At 44.6% G+C, this 16,822-nt stretch overlaps 1 protein-coding gene across 1 annotated transcript in view; it reads left to right on the top strand.

Annotated features, from left to right (window-relative positions):
• The first annotated feature begins 4,166 nt into the window (after positions 1 to 4,166).
• The window catches only part of ITIH2 (inter-alpha-trypsin inhibitor heavy chain 2), a 37,316-nt gene continuing 24,660 nt past the window's right edge, over positions 4,167 to 16,822 (top strand). The window contains exons 1-5 of the mRNA XM_064141495.1: positions 4,167 to 4,233; positions 7,218 to 7,291; positions 7,812 to 7,958; positions 9,800 to 9,874; positions 16,198 to 16,233. Of these exons, the coding sequence (XP_063997565.1) occupies positions 4,167 to 4,233; positions 7,218 to 7,291; positions 7,812 to 7,958; positions 9,800 to 9,874; positions 16,198 to 16,233 (399 nt within the window). The remainder of the gene's footprint in view (positions 4,234 to 7,217; positions 7,292 to 7,811; positions 7,959 to 9,799; positions 9,875 to 16,197; positions 16,234 to 16,822) is intronic.

Genomic DNA, 16,822 nt, shown 5'->3' with positions numbered 1-16,822 from the left:
TGCCGGGGACCAGGTGCCTCCCCAGTGGCGAAGACAGCCAAGACATGTACTTTCACCCCTTTCTCTTAGCATCTGGACTCTTTTCAGCTGGGCACAGCTGGGGTAAGCATCCTTCTCTTTCCTCCATGTCCCAGAGGCAGACCCCTCTCCTCCCTAAACCACTCTAGGGTGAAGGCGGACACTGGCTAGGCAGGCTAGCTCCCCATGGCTCAGCTGCCAGGAATGTTCCTCTAGGCATGGCTGTGCCAGCTGGCATGGATCAAGTACATCTCATCCGCAGGCATTTAGGAACTTGCATCTACAGCTCTCACCTAACCTTAAATGAGATGCATTTACGACTTCATTTTTCTGCACCGGCAGTAACTTCTTAAATCCAGCAGACTCAAATCTCCTCTTTTCATTTTTCATGTGAGTGTTTTTTGCAGGTGCTAGATGCTGCACATACAAACCTGTCAGGATTCAAACCACTGCTTTCTATTTCACTTTCTAGGTTTGGGTCATAAGAGACTGAAGACAATTTGCTTTGTCTCCAGTCCTTGGCAGTGACAGTCCAGTGAGTGGCTCAATGTTTCTGCAGCCTTGCTAAGATGTACAAACACATACTTGGGTGGCTGGAGTTCTTTTTCTGGACGGGCACATGGTGAATCCACATGAATGCATATGTGCACTAAGAGTATGTATCCTGGAAGCATTATGTCCTCCAAATCTAGCACATGTAACAAAGGGGCAGGAAGGTGCTTTCTCCCCATTCAGAAGGGATGAGGGGAGCTAGAGTAAAGAAAAGGGATAACAAGGTCAGCACCTTTGGAACTCCTCTTTAGCAAACTGATGGCGTGAGTCTGCACCATGTTCACACATGGGCCATTTCTGACCTTGCCAGCAAGAGGGGAAGAATCAGATACCTGGCCAGACCCTCTCTGCAGTGACCATGTGCCAGATGGAACTGCAAAACTGAGCAGTACTACAGGGAATGGCACAGGGCTTATGTGGCTGGAGGTGAGAAGATGGTGGAAGAAAGATGAGAGGGAAGCTGAAGCAGAATGCTTTAGAGCCTCAGAAACATCCCAAATGGTTGCTTTGCTGATCTGACCCCAGTCAGAAGATAGTAAAGGAATTATCTTCATCTCCTCACCATTTCAAAGGAAAATGGAAAATGCTTCAATGGCTCAGCTAGGAATCAAGAAAGATTTCAAAGCAATGGTTGAGGCTGAGAGCTAAAGGGCACACAAAAAAAAATCTAGGTATTTTTCATCAGGGTCCAGTTTATTTCAGCTTCTTCATGTTTTATTTATCTCAGACACAAAAGTGCACTGGAGCAGAATGAGAAGTAGGGCTGCAGCCTCCTGTGCAACCTCCACGTTAGTGTGGACCGCTCCTCATCCTGCCCAGCCCCTATTTTACTCATCAGGGAACAAAGAGTAATAAAAGATTTGCAGCATATACTTGGAAATGCAATAAATGCCCATTTAAAACAATACACATGGGATGATTTTTCTACTGCTTTGGAAAATCTAGAGGAGACCAATGCACCTTGTAAAACAAATCAGAACTAGCCTGTTAACTCTAGAGATAATGGTTGTTCCTGGGCAGGAAAGAGAAATGTTTGTAAGTTTGAAATAAGCACTGGACAGTCAGAAGATGTATGGAAGAACATTCAGAAATCATTGGTTATCAGTCTTTGCCCCCTGAGAAGTATTCAATTTGTTTCTCCAACCACTCTGCTTCTTGCTTTGCACAGGTGAGATGATGAGGGCCAGAGCAAATCCTAGAACACAGCCCTGTGAGGAGAGGCTGAGGGAGGTGGAGTTCTTCAGCCTGGAGAAGAGGAGGCTCATGGATGACCTCATTGCTGTCTACGACTACCTGAAGGGAGGCTGTAGCCAGGTGGCGGTTGATCTCTTCTGCCAGGCAACCAGAAACAGAACAAGAGGACACAGTCTCAAGTTGTGCTGGGGGAGGTCTAGCTAGGCTGGATGTTAGGAGGAAGTTCTTCCCAGTGAGAACAATTGACATTGGAATGGGCTGCCCAGGGAGGTGGTGGAGTTGCCGTCCCTGGAGGTGTTGAAGAAAAGCCTGGATGAGGCACTTAGTGACAAGGTTTGGTTGATTGGCTAGGGCTGGGTGCTAGGTTGGAATGGATGATCTTGGAGGTCTTTTCCAACCTGGTTGATTCTATGAAAACAGTGAGACGAGGGAAAGATACTCCAATAATGTTGATCCTAAGCACAGCTAGCAGAAGGAGGATGCTAACAACAAAGCAGGAACCTAAAACAGGTTCAGCATAAGCACCAGACATGAGAGAATGAGCTGGGGAAAACGCTACCCCTCTCAATGTGGTTAGGACCAAACACTTCTGCTCACACTTTCCTCAGCAAGGGAATATAAGGACACAGCACGTAGCTAAGTAAGATCAAGGTGTTTTTGAACATAGTTCAGGTGCAGTTAGGTGTGGTGAGTGAACATTAAGCCTGGGGTCTTAATTGTTCACATTATCTCCTCTTCCTTCTCCTTGCAATATGATTTCCTATTTTCAGGCACTGCTAGGGGTATGCCATTGGAGAGCAAGATAAGCAGTTACTCAGGTGTGTTCAGATTAGACATGTTTGGTGATGACTTTTGCTGATTTAGCAAGAGGAGCAGCCGTTCTCTGGGTGGGAACTCAGCAAATTGAATTGCCTGGCGTGCCTGTGGCCAGCATGAGCAGAAACAATGGAGGCAGGCATGATCTGACAGCTGAGCTTCCACACACGTTTTGCATGGAACAGATCATGTTGTATCAAGAATCTGTGTGTTGACAAGCAAACATACACTCCTTGGTGGTGCTCTGCCTTCACACATCTGCATCTCTCTGTTTTTTCATTGCAAGGCTCATGAGTAGTCTTCCTCATTTTCACCATACCACTTAAACCCTGTAGGAAGTGTTGATGCTGAATAAAATATTAGCTCAAAAGCAGAGGGACTGCAGATGAGAGATCAATATCAGAGCTACATTTGGTTGTAAAATTGTTCATGGCTTCATGAATTCATAAAGGTTTCCAGTGCTCTGATCCTTTAGGTGGAAGAATGGAACACCAGATTCCCATCTCATCAGAGGGAAGTACATTAAACACCCAACTGCAAGTACCTGAATCAGGAGCCAAATCTACCCAAAGCACTAACAAAGTCGAATTTTCTGGCATTCAAAGCCAGCAATTTGACCAAGAAATTGACAAGAGTCTCAAAAGGTTACACAGACACAGGTCAGTGTCCAGAGGTGCAGTTAATTATTTCAGTGAAGCTCAAGGAACTACACTAAGTATTTTCTTAAGCTAATGATGCTTCCTTGAAACATTTGGGTCGAGCCTGGTGGGTGGTAGGCGGCTCTGACACTATCTGGGAGGTTCCTGCTGTGGTGGAAGGTCCAAATTATGCCGAGAACACATCTCCATCACACGCCCTAAGCACCTGTCCGAATACCCACCTTGCCCCCGCTCCCCGCTGCTTCTTCTCGGGTGCAAGAAGCGGGAAAGCAGACAAAAGCTTTGGCGCCTCTCAGTCTACCACAGACCCCATATTGGGCCTTGTTTTGCAGCTCGCTTTGTTCTGTGATAAACACAGGTCACGATCCTAGGCCTGCGCATCTGCCTTTGTTGGAGAAAGAGCTCAGGATTGGTTCTAGGGCTGGTTTTACCTGTTGCTATTGGTCACAGGTGCTCATCGAAGCGCTTAAAACCCCAGCAAACTGCTTGTTTGCTGCTGCTGCTTTTGTTTTGTTCGCTGTTTGCTTTGCATGTCTCCGTGTGCCACCACACTCGCATGGCGCGAAACTGGGGACTTGCCTGTGACCGGCAGCTCTGACCCTGCCTGATCGAGCCCTGATATAGGTAACGACCCAGCAACGAGTTTCGACATCGGGACCTGCCGGCCCGGCGCTCCAACCCGCCGTGCCCAGCCCGAGGGCAGACTCCTTGCTGTACACAGCACTCAATCGGACTGCTCCAGCCTGCAAACCTGGACCCTGTTTTGTCCAGCCTGCAAACCTGGACCCTGTTTTGTCCAGGTGGCTGCTGCCCACCCGATGACTTCCTGAGAGCCGCGGAAGACCTCTCTCGTGTCCGTGGGCCTTCTCAGGCGGCGTGCTCGATCTGGACTGAGCGAGCCGCAATCCCCCATCGCATCATCGCCACATGAAATCCACAGCTGTCTGTTCTCCCGTTTATACTTTTGGAGGGCAAATATCGAGACCCTTAACCGGTGAGTAACCTGACTCTCTTCACTCAAGTTTGTGAACGTTTATGCTCAACCTTCAAGCAGCAGTTTGTGTTGCAAGACTCTAGTTAGAGAGACTCTGAACCAGTGAGTAATCTGACTCTCTTTACTCAAGTTTGTGGACCTTTATGCTTAACCTTCAAGCAGCAGTTTGTGCTGCAAGACTAGTTAGAGAGACTCTTAACCAGTGAGTAACCTGACTCTCTTTACTCAAGTTTGTGGACCTTTATGCTTAACCTTTAAGCAGCAGTTTGTGCTGCAAGACTCTAGTTAGAGAGACTCTTAACCAGTGAGTAGCCAGTCTCTCTTTACTCGAGTTTGTGAACGTTTATGCTTAACCTTCAAGCAGCAGTTTGTGCTGCAAGACTCTAGTTAGAGAGACTCTTAACCAGTGAGTAGCCAGTCTCTCTTTACTCGAGTTTGTGAACGTTTATGCTTAACCTTCAAGCAGCAGTTTGTGCTGCAAGACTCTCTAGTTAGAGAGACTCTTAACCAGTGAGTAGCCAGTCTCTCTTTACTCAAGTTTGTGGACCTTTATGCTTAACCTTCAAGCAGCAGTTTGTGCTGCAAGACTCTAGTTAGAGAGACTCTTAACCAGTGAGTAGCCAGTCTCTCTTTACTCGAGTTTGTGAACGTTTATGCTTAACCTTCAAGCAGCAGTTTGTGCTGCAAGACTCTCTAGTTAGAGAGACTCTTAACCAGTGAGTAGCCAGTCTCTCTTTACTCAAGTTTGTGGACGTTTATGCTTAACCTTTAAGCACAGTTTGTGCTGCAAGACTCTCTAGTTAGCAATGTTCTCTAAAAACTTATCCTAAATCATTTAAGTTGACTGTGTGTACATATATATCCATTCTGCAAAATAGTTTTACCAACTGCATAATAGAATCTGAGTCCTGTGTCCAGTTCTGGGCTCCTCAATTCAAGGGAGATGTTGAGATACTGGAACGTGTCCAGAGAAGGGTGACACAGCTCTGTGAGGAGAGGCTGAGGGAGCTGGGGGTGTGCAGCCTGGAGAAGAGGAGGCTCAGGGCTGACCTCGTTGCTATCTACAACTACCTGAAGGGAGGCTGTAGCCAGGTGGGGGTTGGTCTCTTCTGCCAAGAAACCAGCAATAGAACAAGGGGACACAGTCTCAAGTTGTGCCAAGGGAAGTATAGGCTGGACGTTAGGAAGCTCTTCCCAGAGAGAGTGATTGGCATTGGAATGGGCTGCCCAGGGAGGTGGTGGAGGCACCATCCCTGGAGGTGTTGAAGCAAAGCCTGGCTGAGGCACTTAGTGCCATGGTCTAGTTGATTGTCTAGGGCTGGGTGCTAGGGTGGACTGGATGATCTTCCTCAGCCCCTGTTCCTCCCGTGTATTTTCCCCTGCGAACTTTCACCCTCTTTAAGCTCTTTTGCACGACATAGCTGAGCAGTTCGTGCCATCTAGTGGTCGCAATGGTTTCCCAACCTGGCTGTTTTTTATAAAAGCGCTGGCTTGAGGAGTTACAAAATGAATTTTTAAAGGAAATTATTTTCTAAATAGACATTTTCCTGTGTTCAGAGAAGCAGTGACCGCTTCACGATCTAGAGTCTCAGATACCTTAAACTTTACATTTCTGGGGAGAAAGAACTGGTTACTCTGAGCTAGGGGAATGTGTGTAGCCAGAACTCAGCTTGAACAGAAAATGCTGAGTTCATAGTAAATATAGTAGATACCATCCACAGGAGAGAATGAGTGCCCCATGTCTGCATCTCCTGCTGTCCCAGATAAGCCCTGTCATAGCCATAGCTCTGACCCCACCCATGGAGCTATAGCTGATTTAAGTGCTTCTTGGACTACAAGCACATAGCACTGAGCAAAATCCACCTAAGAGGCTGAGTACACAGAGTCCAATGTATATGGTTAGCTTGTGAGTCCCTTCACTACATGATTTAAAGCTAGCCTGGATGCTTTATGTTGCACAGAGCTGTGAGCCAGTCTCCTGTTTGAAGCAGCATGACTGGGATAGTAATGCTGGGGTACCTTTTTGCTGAAATAGCCTACAATGGTAATAAATGCAGAGCAGCTTACTCCAGGATGAAGGAGTCTTTTGTTAAAGCATAGATCTCCCCAGAAGTCATGTCCTTCTCTGAGCTCTGTGACTGGACTCCCGATATTGTGTATGGCATAAACTGGACCAAACAAAGGCAGAACTCTTCGAGACAGACATATTCTGTCCAGTTCTGGGCTCCTCAGTTCAAGAGAGATGTTGAGGTGCTGGAATGTGTCCAGAGAAGGGCGACAAAGTTGGTGAGGGGCCTGGAGCACAGCTCTGTGAGGAGAGGCTGAGGGAGCTGGGGGTGTGCAGCCTGGAGAAGAGGAGGCTCAGAGGTGACCTCATTGCTGTCTACAACTACCTGAAGGGAGGTTGTAGCCAGGTAGGAGTCAGTCTCTTCTGCCAGGCAACCAGAAACAACAAGAGGACACAATCTCAAGTTGTGCTGGGAGAGGTCTAGGCTGAATGTTAGGAGGAAGTTCTTCACAGACGGAGTGATCGGCATTGGAATGGGCTGCCCAGGGAGGTGGTGGAGTCGCCTTCCCTGGAGGTGTTGAAGAAAAGCTTGGCTGAGGCACTTAGTGCCATGGTCTAGTTGATTGTCTAGGGCTGGGTGCCAGGTTGGACTGGATGATGTTGGAAGTCTCTTCCAACCGGGTTGACTCTATGATTCTGTGAACTCACTCTATTCTATGTTGTAGCATGGAATAGGGTGTGACAAGGCAATATAATTGGAGTGGAATGGAATTGAATGGGTATGAATCAAATCAAATCTTGTTTGGTCTTTTGTCCCTGGGTTCACATAATTTACTCTTTTCCCTTCAGGTTGCTCACACATCTGCAATTTTTTTTTCTTCCTGAAGGAGTGAAAGGGACACTGTCTCCTTTTGTCAAAACCCTGCTTTTCCCTTTATTTCTTCTTTGCTAACTTATGTTGTCTTCTCTTTCGTAGTATCCAACAAGGCAGGGAGATCAAAACAGTTTCAAAAGCTGCTGTACAACATGTGTCTGAAAATGTCATCAGATGTTTTTACACAACTAACTGAAAAATGAGAATTCTCACCATGAGCTGTGATCCCTTCTCAGCCAGCTTGAGAAAGGGCAATTCGTGTGGGTCAGGATCCAAACAAAAGGTGTCTACCAACCCCTGTGAGATGGCTGGATAGCAGTGCCCCTGGAAACAGTGTTGCTGCCTCCATCCCTCTGAGAGCTAGTCTTCACCTCATTTACTATAAACAAACATACTAGGAGTGAGTTCTTGCTTTGATCTTTTGTAGTTTTGGATACTCCAAGGTCTGTGCCTAGCAGGAAATTAGTCAAACATCACGGGAAGCTACAAAAGCAAGCAGAGAGCCTATCCAAGCTTGAGCTGTTATCAAGGGCAGAGGCAAGCGAAGACACTATTTGGATAACCCTTGCTCAGGCACCACAGCTCAGACTTACGTTGCAAAGCAAATATTTACCTATGGCCTAAACAAAGTCAGCATTTCAAAACTTTGTTCAAAATACAGCATAAACCTGAGCTGTTTCCTTGAACTTGTCTCAGACAAGGGAAGATTTTGTCTCTAGTACCTATGTGGGCTGTTCTCAGGAGACAAGCAGGAAGAAAATGAAGCATCTGACCTGCTTCCTGGTGTTGTTCCTCATTTCTGGAGTAGGAAGCTTTGATCTTGTTATCGATGAAATCCCAGATGTGAGTATTTCAAGGCAGGGTCCAGGTCTCCCTTCTTTGCCGATTTCAGTATCAAAGCTGCTCCTGGTTTTGTTGGGAGCAGTACTGGGTCATTTCTTCATAGCTCTGCTTGTATCTCTTCTGCCTTTAGCTGAAAATAAGATTGTTCTGATTACTGTTTTTCACCTGTCATTTATAATGTTGGTTCCTTAATATTATTTAACTTGGGATAGTATGGATGTAATTCCAAGTTTCTTTTCCATTAGGATTCATACTTTTAACCCAGCTTTGCCTTTTCTCGTTTAACCTTTAAACATTCAAGTGAGCTTCTATGTTCAGACCTTTAGTGTATTTTATATCCTTTTTGCCTGGAATAAACACAAACAGTGAACTGTTCTAGTAGGAGGTGTTGCTGCCTATGGTGAGGGGTTGGGACTAGATGATCTTTGATATCTCTTCCAACATAAATCTTTCTATGATTATTTGGTGTTTTTTGGGTCTCTCATATGGACCACTATGAACTTCAGCAAATGTTCATATGAATTCAGGGTTTCATTAAGAAGAATTCAAGCATAGTGTTAAGATTCCATTGACTGTACATTCCTCAGTAGAGGGATGAGATAGTTTGCAGAAGATCTGGTTATTTTTAGGATAATACAGTGATTAAATAAAGTATAGTTTTAGCTCTGACTCTGAAGCTGAATCCAAATGTAAGGTGAACTTAGATTTGGGTATAGGCTGGATGTTAGGAGGAAGTTCTTCTCAGAGAGTGATTTGCCATTGAAATGGGCTGCCCAGGGAGGTGGTGGAGTCACAGTCCCCAAAGGTGTTCAAGAAAAGGCTGAACAAGGCATTTAGTGCCATAGTCTAGTTGATTGGACAGGGCTGGGTGCTAGGTTGGACTGGATGATCTTGAAGGTCTCTTCCAACCTGGTTGATTCTATGATTTCCACACTTAGATACTGCAGTATTTCTCTGTAATAAGCAGGGATGACATGAAGTTTCCTTTTCCTTTGCAAAATGAAGAAAAGGAATTAGTGAACAGGGATAGCCTCCTGTTCTTTCTTCTTGCAGCTCATTTCGTTACATAGATCTTTATACTGAGTTTGTCATTTCCTTTCGAAGCAGAGATGCAGTATCAATGTGCTTAACCAATATAAGTTCATTTTGTGTAGCTTCTTTGTGCATGGTTGAAGTGGATGAGCTTTGGAAGTTCCTTCCAACCCAAGCTACTCCATATAAGCTGGGAAGCAGCTCATGCACTTAGCACCTTTATTGCCATAAATTGAACTTTGGACAAAATTTAAGTCAGAGTATTTCTGTGTTGTAAGAAACATGCTTCTAATTGTATCAAAGCAGCTTTGTATGTGAAAAAGACTTGATATTCCTTTGCTGCCAATGAGGCAAGCTTAGTTCTCAAGTGTATTAGTAGAAACCTGGTATAATTTTTACTGGTTTGAGCTGAGGTTCTCTGAATTGCTGGCTTAAGTGAGATCACTGTCTGTAGAGCTGTAGTTACCATGGTTTAAACCCATCCTGATGATAATCTGCCTCTTGCTCTTTATGGTCATTTCAGTGTGTTAAATATTACTCCTTGTTTCAGAAGGAAAGGTTGTAAACTGGTGGTAAGGGTCATGATCTTGTAAGAGTATATAGAGCTAGCTGGCCACAGAGGAAAATTGACGGTGTGAAGATGCAGCATTTTTATTTGAGATGGTTTGTGCCTCTGCTCCTCATTTTCTCCAAGAGGAGGTAAATTCCCCTTCGAACTCTATAAGAGTGCTAACCAACAACAAATCAAACAACAAACCAAACAGCAAGACAGCAGTACCCAACCTTTTCTTACTTTGTTTCTCCTCTAGGATGTGCAAGACCTGGTTGACCTAGAAATTGATGGATTGCCTACAAGCTCTAAGACAAGAAATGGCAGGTACCAGGTACAGTACCCAAAAATGCATTTAAAAAGTGGGGAGGGGGGGGGGGGGGGGGGGGGGAGGAAGGAGCTCTCTCTCCAGGCAGCTTGCTCCTTGTCAAGGGTTGTGACTGTGCAAGCAGGTAAGACCAGCAGATCCCTAAAGAGCCAATGGCATCCTGGCCTGTATCAGGAACAGTGTGGCAAGTCGGAAAAGGAGGTTATTCTTCTCCAGTACTCAGCACTGGTCAGGCCACACCTTGAGTGCTGTGTCCAGTTGTGGGCTCCTCGATTCAAGAAAGATGTTGAGATACTGGAATGTGTCCAGGGAAGGGTGACAAAGCTGGTAAGAGGCCTGGAACACAGCCCTGTGAGGAGAGGCTGAGGGAGCTGGGGATATGCTGCCTGGAGAAGAGGAGACTCGGGGCAGAGCTCATTGCTGGCTACAAGTACCTGAAGAGAGGTTGTAGCCAGGTGTGGGGTTGGTCTCTTCTTCCAGGCAACCAGCAATAGAAGAAGGGGGCGCAGTCTCATGTTGTGCCAGGGGAGGTCTAGGCTGGGTGTTAGGAGGAAGTTGTTGACAGAGAGAGTGATTGGCATTGGAATGGGCTGCCCAGGGAGGTGGTGGAGTTGCTGTCCCTGGTGGTGTTGAAGAAAAGCCTGGCTGAGGCACTTAGTGCCATGGTCTAGTTGATTGTCTAGGGCTGGGTGCTAGGTTGGCCTGGATGATCTTGGAGGTCTCTTCCAACCTGGTTAATTCTATAATGATTCTATGATCCTTACACGCATTGAGGTTTTCAGCCTTAACACAGTACCTGGCACAGCAAGGATTTGTTCCAGTTCCGCTCTCCTAAGTGCCATAACATAGATGCCAAACAATGGAGATACTTGGTTGTCTAACTTCATGTATGGGAAAAAATCCCTGTGATACTGATGAGGCTTTCCCATGAGAAAGGGCTTCAGATCCTGACAGTGTTAGCTGACACCTTTCAGTCCATTCATTCATATTTAACTCAGCTCAAAACAGTGCAGCAAAGCATCACACAGGCAATGAACTGGTGAAGTCTGAGACCAGGAAGGAAAACTTATTCCTGGCATGCTGTTGGTTTGCAGGTCTGTTGGCTTCTGAAACAGGAACACTCAGAAAAGCATTGTAGGAGTTTTCCTGTATTTTACACAGTATCAATTAACAGTATCATCATGAAATCAGTTGTTTGAAGGTATCAATTTTATTACACTGCATGAAAGAAATTATGAAATCACAGAATTCTTTAGGTTGGAAAAGAACTTGAAGGTCCAACATTTAACTCGGCACTGTCAAGTCCACCACTAAGCTGTATCTTTAAGCATCACATTTACATTTCTTTTAGATCCCTCAGAGTTGTGCCAGGGGAGGCATAGGCTGGATGTTAGGAGGAAGTTGTTGCCAGAGAGAGTGATTGGTATTGGAATGCGCTGCCCAGGGAGGTGGTGGAGTTGTCATCCCTGGAGGTGCTGGAGATCTCTTCCAACTTAGAATCTTAGAATCAACCAGGTTGGAAGAGACCTCCAGGATCATCCAGTCCAACCTAGCACCCAGCCCTGTCCAATCAACTAGACCATGGCACTAAGTGCCTCAGCCAGGCTTTGCTTGAATACTTACAGGGACGGTGCCTCATCTATGATTGTATGATTCTATTTAGTGTTTTACAACTCTACTAATGGTTTAATTATACCAGTTATTCCTTGTATTCCCATATATTATCTCCCACCCTTTACCTACCAAATGAGTGTTTGCAAACCAGCAGAACAAAGATCTCAGCTATAGGATGAAGTACTTTTATGTTAGTTGAGCCACACTAAAATATTAATAAAGGTGATAAACTGAAGTAGGTGAAATATCTTGAGACAGTAGCTCTTGGCCAACAGCAGGCATGAAGTCACTGACTATGGACCACTAAAGGAAGGCTGTCTTTCAAGTTATTGTTTTAGTACTAGGTTTTTCTGCAGGAAGATCACTAGCCCACTGACAACAGGACAACATTGCTCCTCAGCAGAGCCTACTGATTAGCTCTAAGTAGAAATAACTGTTTTCTAGGTCTGATACTTTTTTTTCTGGATTCCTGAGTAATTCCAAAAGTATTTTGTCTCAGGTATGTGGATGGTCCTTGTGACCACAGAAGCAGAGAGCCCCATGGGCTGGAATGCAGGCAACCTTGTGAACCTCTATATAATGGTACACAGATCTTATCTCTGTTTTGGAGATAGATAATGGAGCTTCTGTCTAGACTGTGAGGTGAGATGTCCTGTAGCATGTGCCCCAGTCCTGGTCCTGATCTCTGGCTGTCCAGAACCAGCTTTTTCCTTACTGCTCTGCTTACCTGGTTTCCTTGAGAACCAGTACAGAAAGGAAATAGTGAGGGAAAGAAAGGGTGGAATGAGCTGGCTGGAGAACACTCAAGCTCCCAGGGTGTAAATGCAGCCAGAGAGACCAGTATCCATCTGCAGCAGTGTGAAGAAAAATTCTTCCAAGGCACAGGTTTGAAGTTGATCTTCTTACACTTGAGTGTAAGAAGTCTAAGTGGCTACAATGAAACTCACTGTGTTAAAAACTGGTTAGGAAAGTTACTTTCATGAAAACAAGTGAATCTATGAGGAAACAGCACCCAAAACAACTGAAGGACATACCAGGGCTGTTTTTCAGTCTTTTTTTGTGCCCCAGTGAAGAGTAATTTGTTTTGAAATAAGTATAACATCTCTGAATCTGCTTTCCTTGTTTTATTAAGTCACACCTCAGAAGTAGCCTGTGAAATGAAACTTGAAATCAAAGGCAAGGTAGGCATCCCACAGATGATGTAAAACCTGCAATCTCTTGTAATGAATAAGGCATTCCTCCCTTAGACACTGTGTCTTCCTCCTCCATGGACAGGACAAGAGGAGTCAAGACAAGCGTTTAAGGCCAGGCTGGAGGAGGCTCTGGCCAGCCTGATCTAAAGTAGGGTGTCCCTGCCCATGACAAGGGAGGTGGAACTAGATGATCCTTGTGGTCCTTTCCCACCCTGACTGATTCTGTGTTTCTGTGATAAGTTAGCTTGAAGTACTCAATATTTTTCTTTATAAGACTGCATAAGAGCTACAACATTCATGTACAGTGATTTGAACAAAGGTCATTATGGAGAGCTAAAAATCCATAGCTTGTCCAGATGTTGGGAGAGGATGAGTCTCAGTACCTGAAGGTAGAGCCCAGCATCTGTCAAGACCAGATCCTTAAAACAGTTCCTGAGGCATATGTGATCTCCACCCTAATTAACAATCTGCACACATTAGATGTTGCACAAGATTCTTTTTCTATGCAGTGCAGCTATCACCAGATCTGGATATGGTTTAAAGGCAAGGATCAACCACCAGCTCTCACGGCAGAAATGCCACAAGTCTCATGTGCCACAGGAGTTGCTACAAACCCCATGTTCTCAATAACCACACCAGTGCTCAAACCTGAAGTATAGCTGTCTACAACTCTCTCCCTCTGACCTGTTGGCATGGTTGCCCTCTGCAATCTTTGAGATCCTAGGAGGGTGCTTAGCCCACTCCATGCCTGACCTCTAACAATGGTGTGAGTCACTGCGTGCATATACGATACACTCATGTTGACATCAGGACTTCTCCCTTCTCCTCCACACTTATAAAAACACAGGGAGAAAACCTGGGCAGCCTGAAAGCTTTGAGCACCATTTGTAAAGTGAATCAGGAATCTTAATGTCTGCAGAGAGCAAGAAAAATACCACAAGAAAAAAATATCTGCTCTGTACTAAGGTCTTAGTCTTCATCTTTTAAAAACTAAATCTCATTTGAAGATGGTTCACTCTTAATTTGTGTTCATGCTGGTGATGCTAAGCATATGTGTGGGGACAAGACTCATTCTTTGTGGTTTGGTCCTTTATCAGATGTAAAGGATCCAGTTCACAGCACAGTGATGTTTGTGGGGAGTCAGGATGGAATGAAGAAGGATCTGTCCACTAAGCTTTGCAGAGGGTCTCTGGAGAGCTGTAAACGTTCAGATCCTGAAATCCTAGTCTGAGCCTGTACAGATAGTAAACAAAAACCCACATTGATTGTCAGGCAGGAAGAAATCCTGCAGTGTCTGTCTCTCTGTGGCTCTGAAGGATTAATTTCAGTAACACACTCTTGCTAGGACATGTATCATCTCTTTTGCAACCCAAGATTTTCCTAGTAGCAGTACATCAATTAGCTTCATGTGACCTCAATAACTATGGAGCAAGCCTTGTATGCACCACATGACTAACACAGTTTTCATGAGCATCTTCTGTGGCTTTGGATCCTCTTGGATTCATGTGCTACTGAAACCTGAGATGAGATGTTTTGGTACATTTTTTTTGTTTAGTCATCAGTGGTGAGGTGCTGGAACAGGTTGCCTGAAGAGGTTGTGGATACTCCATTCCTGGAAATGCTCAAGGCCAGGATGGATGTGGCTTTCAGCAGCTTCATCTAGCTGAAGATGTCCCTGCCCATGGCAGGGGCATTGGAACTAGATGACCTTAAAGATTTCTTCCAAACCAAGCCATTTCATGATTCTGTGATCTGAACTAGTCTTCATAAGTTTCTGCCCATTAGCAGTGGAGTTGAGTCCAGTAAGCTCAGTTGCCTATAGGTGTGCATCTAGCAGAGTCCAAGACATCTTACTGGGTGTGAGGCTCTTACAGCAGCCTTGTGAACCCCTGGAAACCAATATGAACATCAGGGTGGTACTCTTGGACACTGCCAGTGGCACTGGGTACTCACTGCTCCAATCATAGACTCATAGAATCAGCTAGGTTGGAAGAGACCTCCAAGATCATCCACTCCAACCTGTCACCCAGCCCTGTCCAATCAACTAGACTATGGCATTAATTGCCACATCCAGGCTTTTCTTCAACACCTTCAGGGACGGTGACTCCACCACCTCCCTGGGCAGCCCATTCCAATGGCAAATCAATCTCTCTGAAGACCTTCCTTCTAACATCGAGCTTATACCTCCCCTGGCACAACTTGAGTCAATTCCATTTAGGACAATTCTATTTAGTCAATTCCCTTTAGGACAGGAGTCATTCAACCAAATCAGGGGATCTATTTTCAGATGAAAGGCATCTCTCCTTTGACTGTGAAAAGTTGAGCTTACCTAGCTCTGATGATAACGCCAAAGCAGATACCTGCATTAAACAGTCAATTCTCCCCCTTGAACTAGATGAGCCAAGGAATATAGGGAATTAAAGAAACGGATTCAAATGGCCACAAGATGTCACCACTACTTCATAGAAATTTCCAAATAGAACTATTCATAAGATGGGGGTGGAAAACAACAATTTACACAATCACAGCATTTCTTAGATTGGAAAAGACCTCCAAGCTCATCGAGTCCAAGCATTAGTTTCACACTGACAAGTCCTTGACTAAACCAAGTCCCTCAGCACAACATCTAATCACTATGAATTTCTATGGTTGGAAAGGAGCACCAGGATCATCCAGTCCAACCTTCATCCCAGCATCCTTCATCACTAGACCATAGCTTCAAGTACCACATCCACTCTCCTTTTAGTCACCTCCAGGGATGGTGACTCCACCTCCCTGGGCAGCCTGTTCCGGTGCCTGACCACCCGCTCAGTAAAGAACTTCCTCCCAACATCCAACCTAAACCTCCCCTGATGCAACTTGAGGTCCTATCATTAGTAATTCAGGAGAAGAGACCAGCTCCAGCCTCACTACAACCTCATTTTAGATAGTTTATGAGCAATTTCAGCTCCCATAAGCAGTGCATGCACATAACTGACTTTACTTGTATGTGGAAATGTAATATCCATTACACAACAGAGGTTTTTTTCACACATGCATTTGCATGTGGGGCAATAATACACACAAATTCTACAGTGTAAATGAAAAAAACTCAAAAGTAAGTGTAAAAGAATGAAAAAGATCCAGGGTTTGAGGTTTTCCCAGAAAAAGCAAAGGGATGATTTTTCTGCTAAAACCTAGGGTTTCTGAGCATGTCTTTTTGCCAACATGTTTTGCTTTCAGGAAGAATGTTTTTATGTTCTAGAAGAGAATGTTTTCTGTAAGAAATGAAAAACAGAGGAAGAGAGCTGTCCTTCTGTTTCTGATAGCCTCTGAGCCACAACTGGGAGATCATGTGCTCCAACCTCTCGTGGATAAATACATAAGACAAAAGGAATATGCACATTATGCCTAAGAACTCAAACTATGTCTCATCATCTTGTAAAGCAGCTCTTGGATGTTACTACTCTCTGATCCTTATCTGTAAACAGCCACAATCTGTGTTTTTAGCTTTGCTGAAATATCCTTGTTTCTCTTTTCCAGCGAAGCACATCCGACTGGGGATATGTTGGAGACCTGGTGAGTTTTTTTTCCTTCCTCTGTGGAAAATAATACTGAACCAAGTGATTTTCTAGTTAACCATTGCTTTTAAATCAATCCTTTCGTTTGTTCAGTTCCTTGTTTTTATGGTGGTTGGGTTTTGACCCATTTTCTTTAAACAGAGCACTGTTTGCACAGCACAGTTTATACAGCAGCTCTTGGAGGGGGAAGAGTGTGGTAAATATGAAGAAATAAGCATCACAAGTGACTAGACAAAGCCAATGTCTTAATATACCAGTTTCATACCCTCCTCTCACTGCTATACTTTAACCATTTACAAATTTGGATCCAAAGCAATGCTTAAGGTCTTCTTTATTTAGGTTTTTATTGAAAATGTAATCTCTTCCCTCAGTTTATGGGGTTGAGGAGGACTGTGTACCTTCCTTCTATTTTGGATTGCACCAACAAAGTCATTCCAAGGACTGGTTGTGTGCTCAAAAGAAAGGAAAACATTGCAGCTTAGTAAATTCCCACCTTCAGTTAAAGTGTTATAATGAGCTATATTGGCATCAATACCCTGCCAAAATTGCCAGGTAAAATATAGAGTTGTCCTGAACTTGAGATTATA

This window comes from Pogoniulus pusillus, chromosome 4 (assembly GCF_015220805.1).
Source record: "Pogoniulus pusillus isolate bPogPus1 chromosome 4, bPogPus1.pri, whole genome shotgun sequence".
NCBI classification, from domain to species: domain Eukaryota; kingdom Metazoa; phylum Chordata; class Aves; order Piciformes; family Lybiidae; genus Pogoniulus; species Pogoniulus pusillus.
Note: the sequence above shows the minus strand (reverse complement) of the source record. Positions and strands in the feature narration are given on the sequence as shown.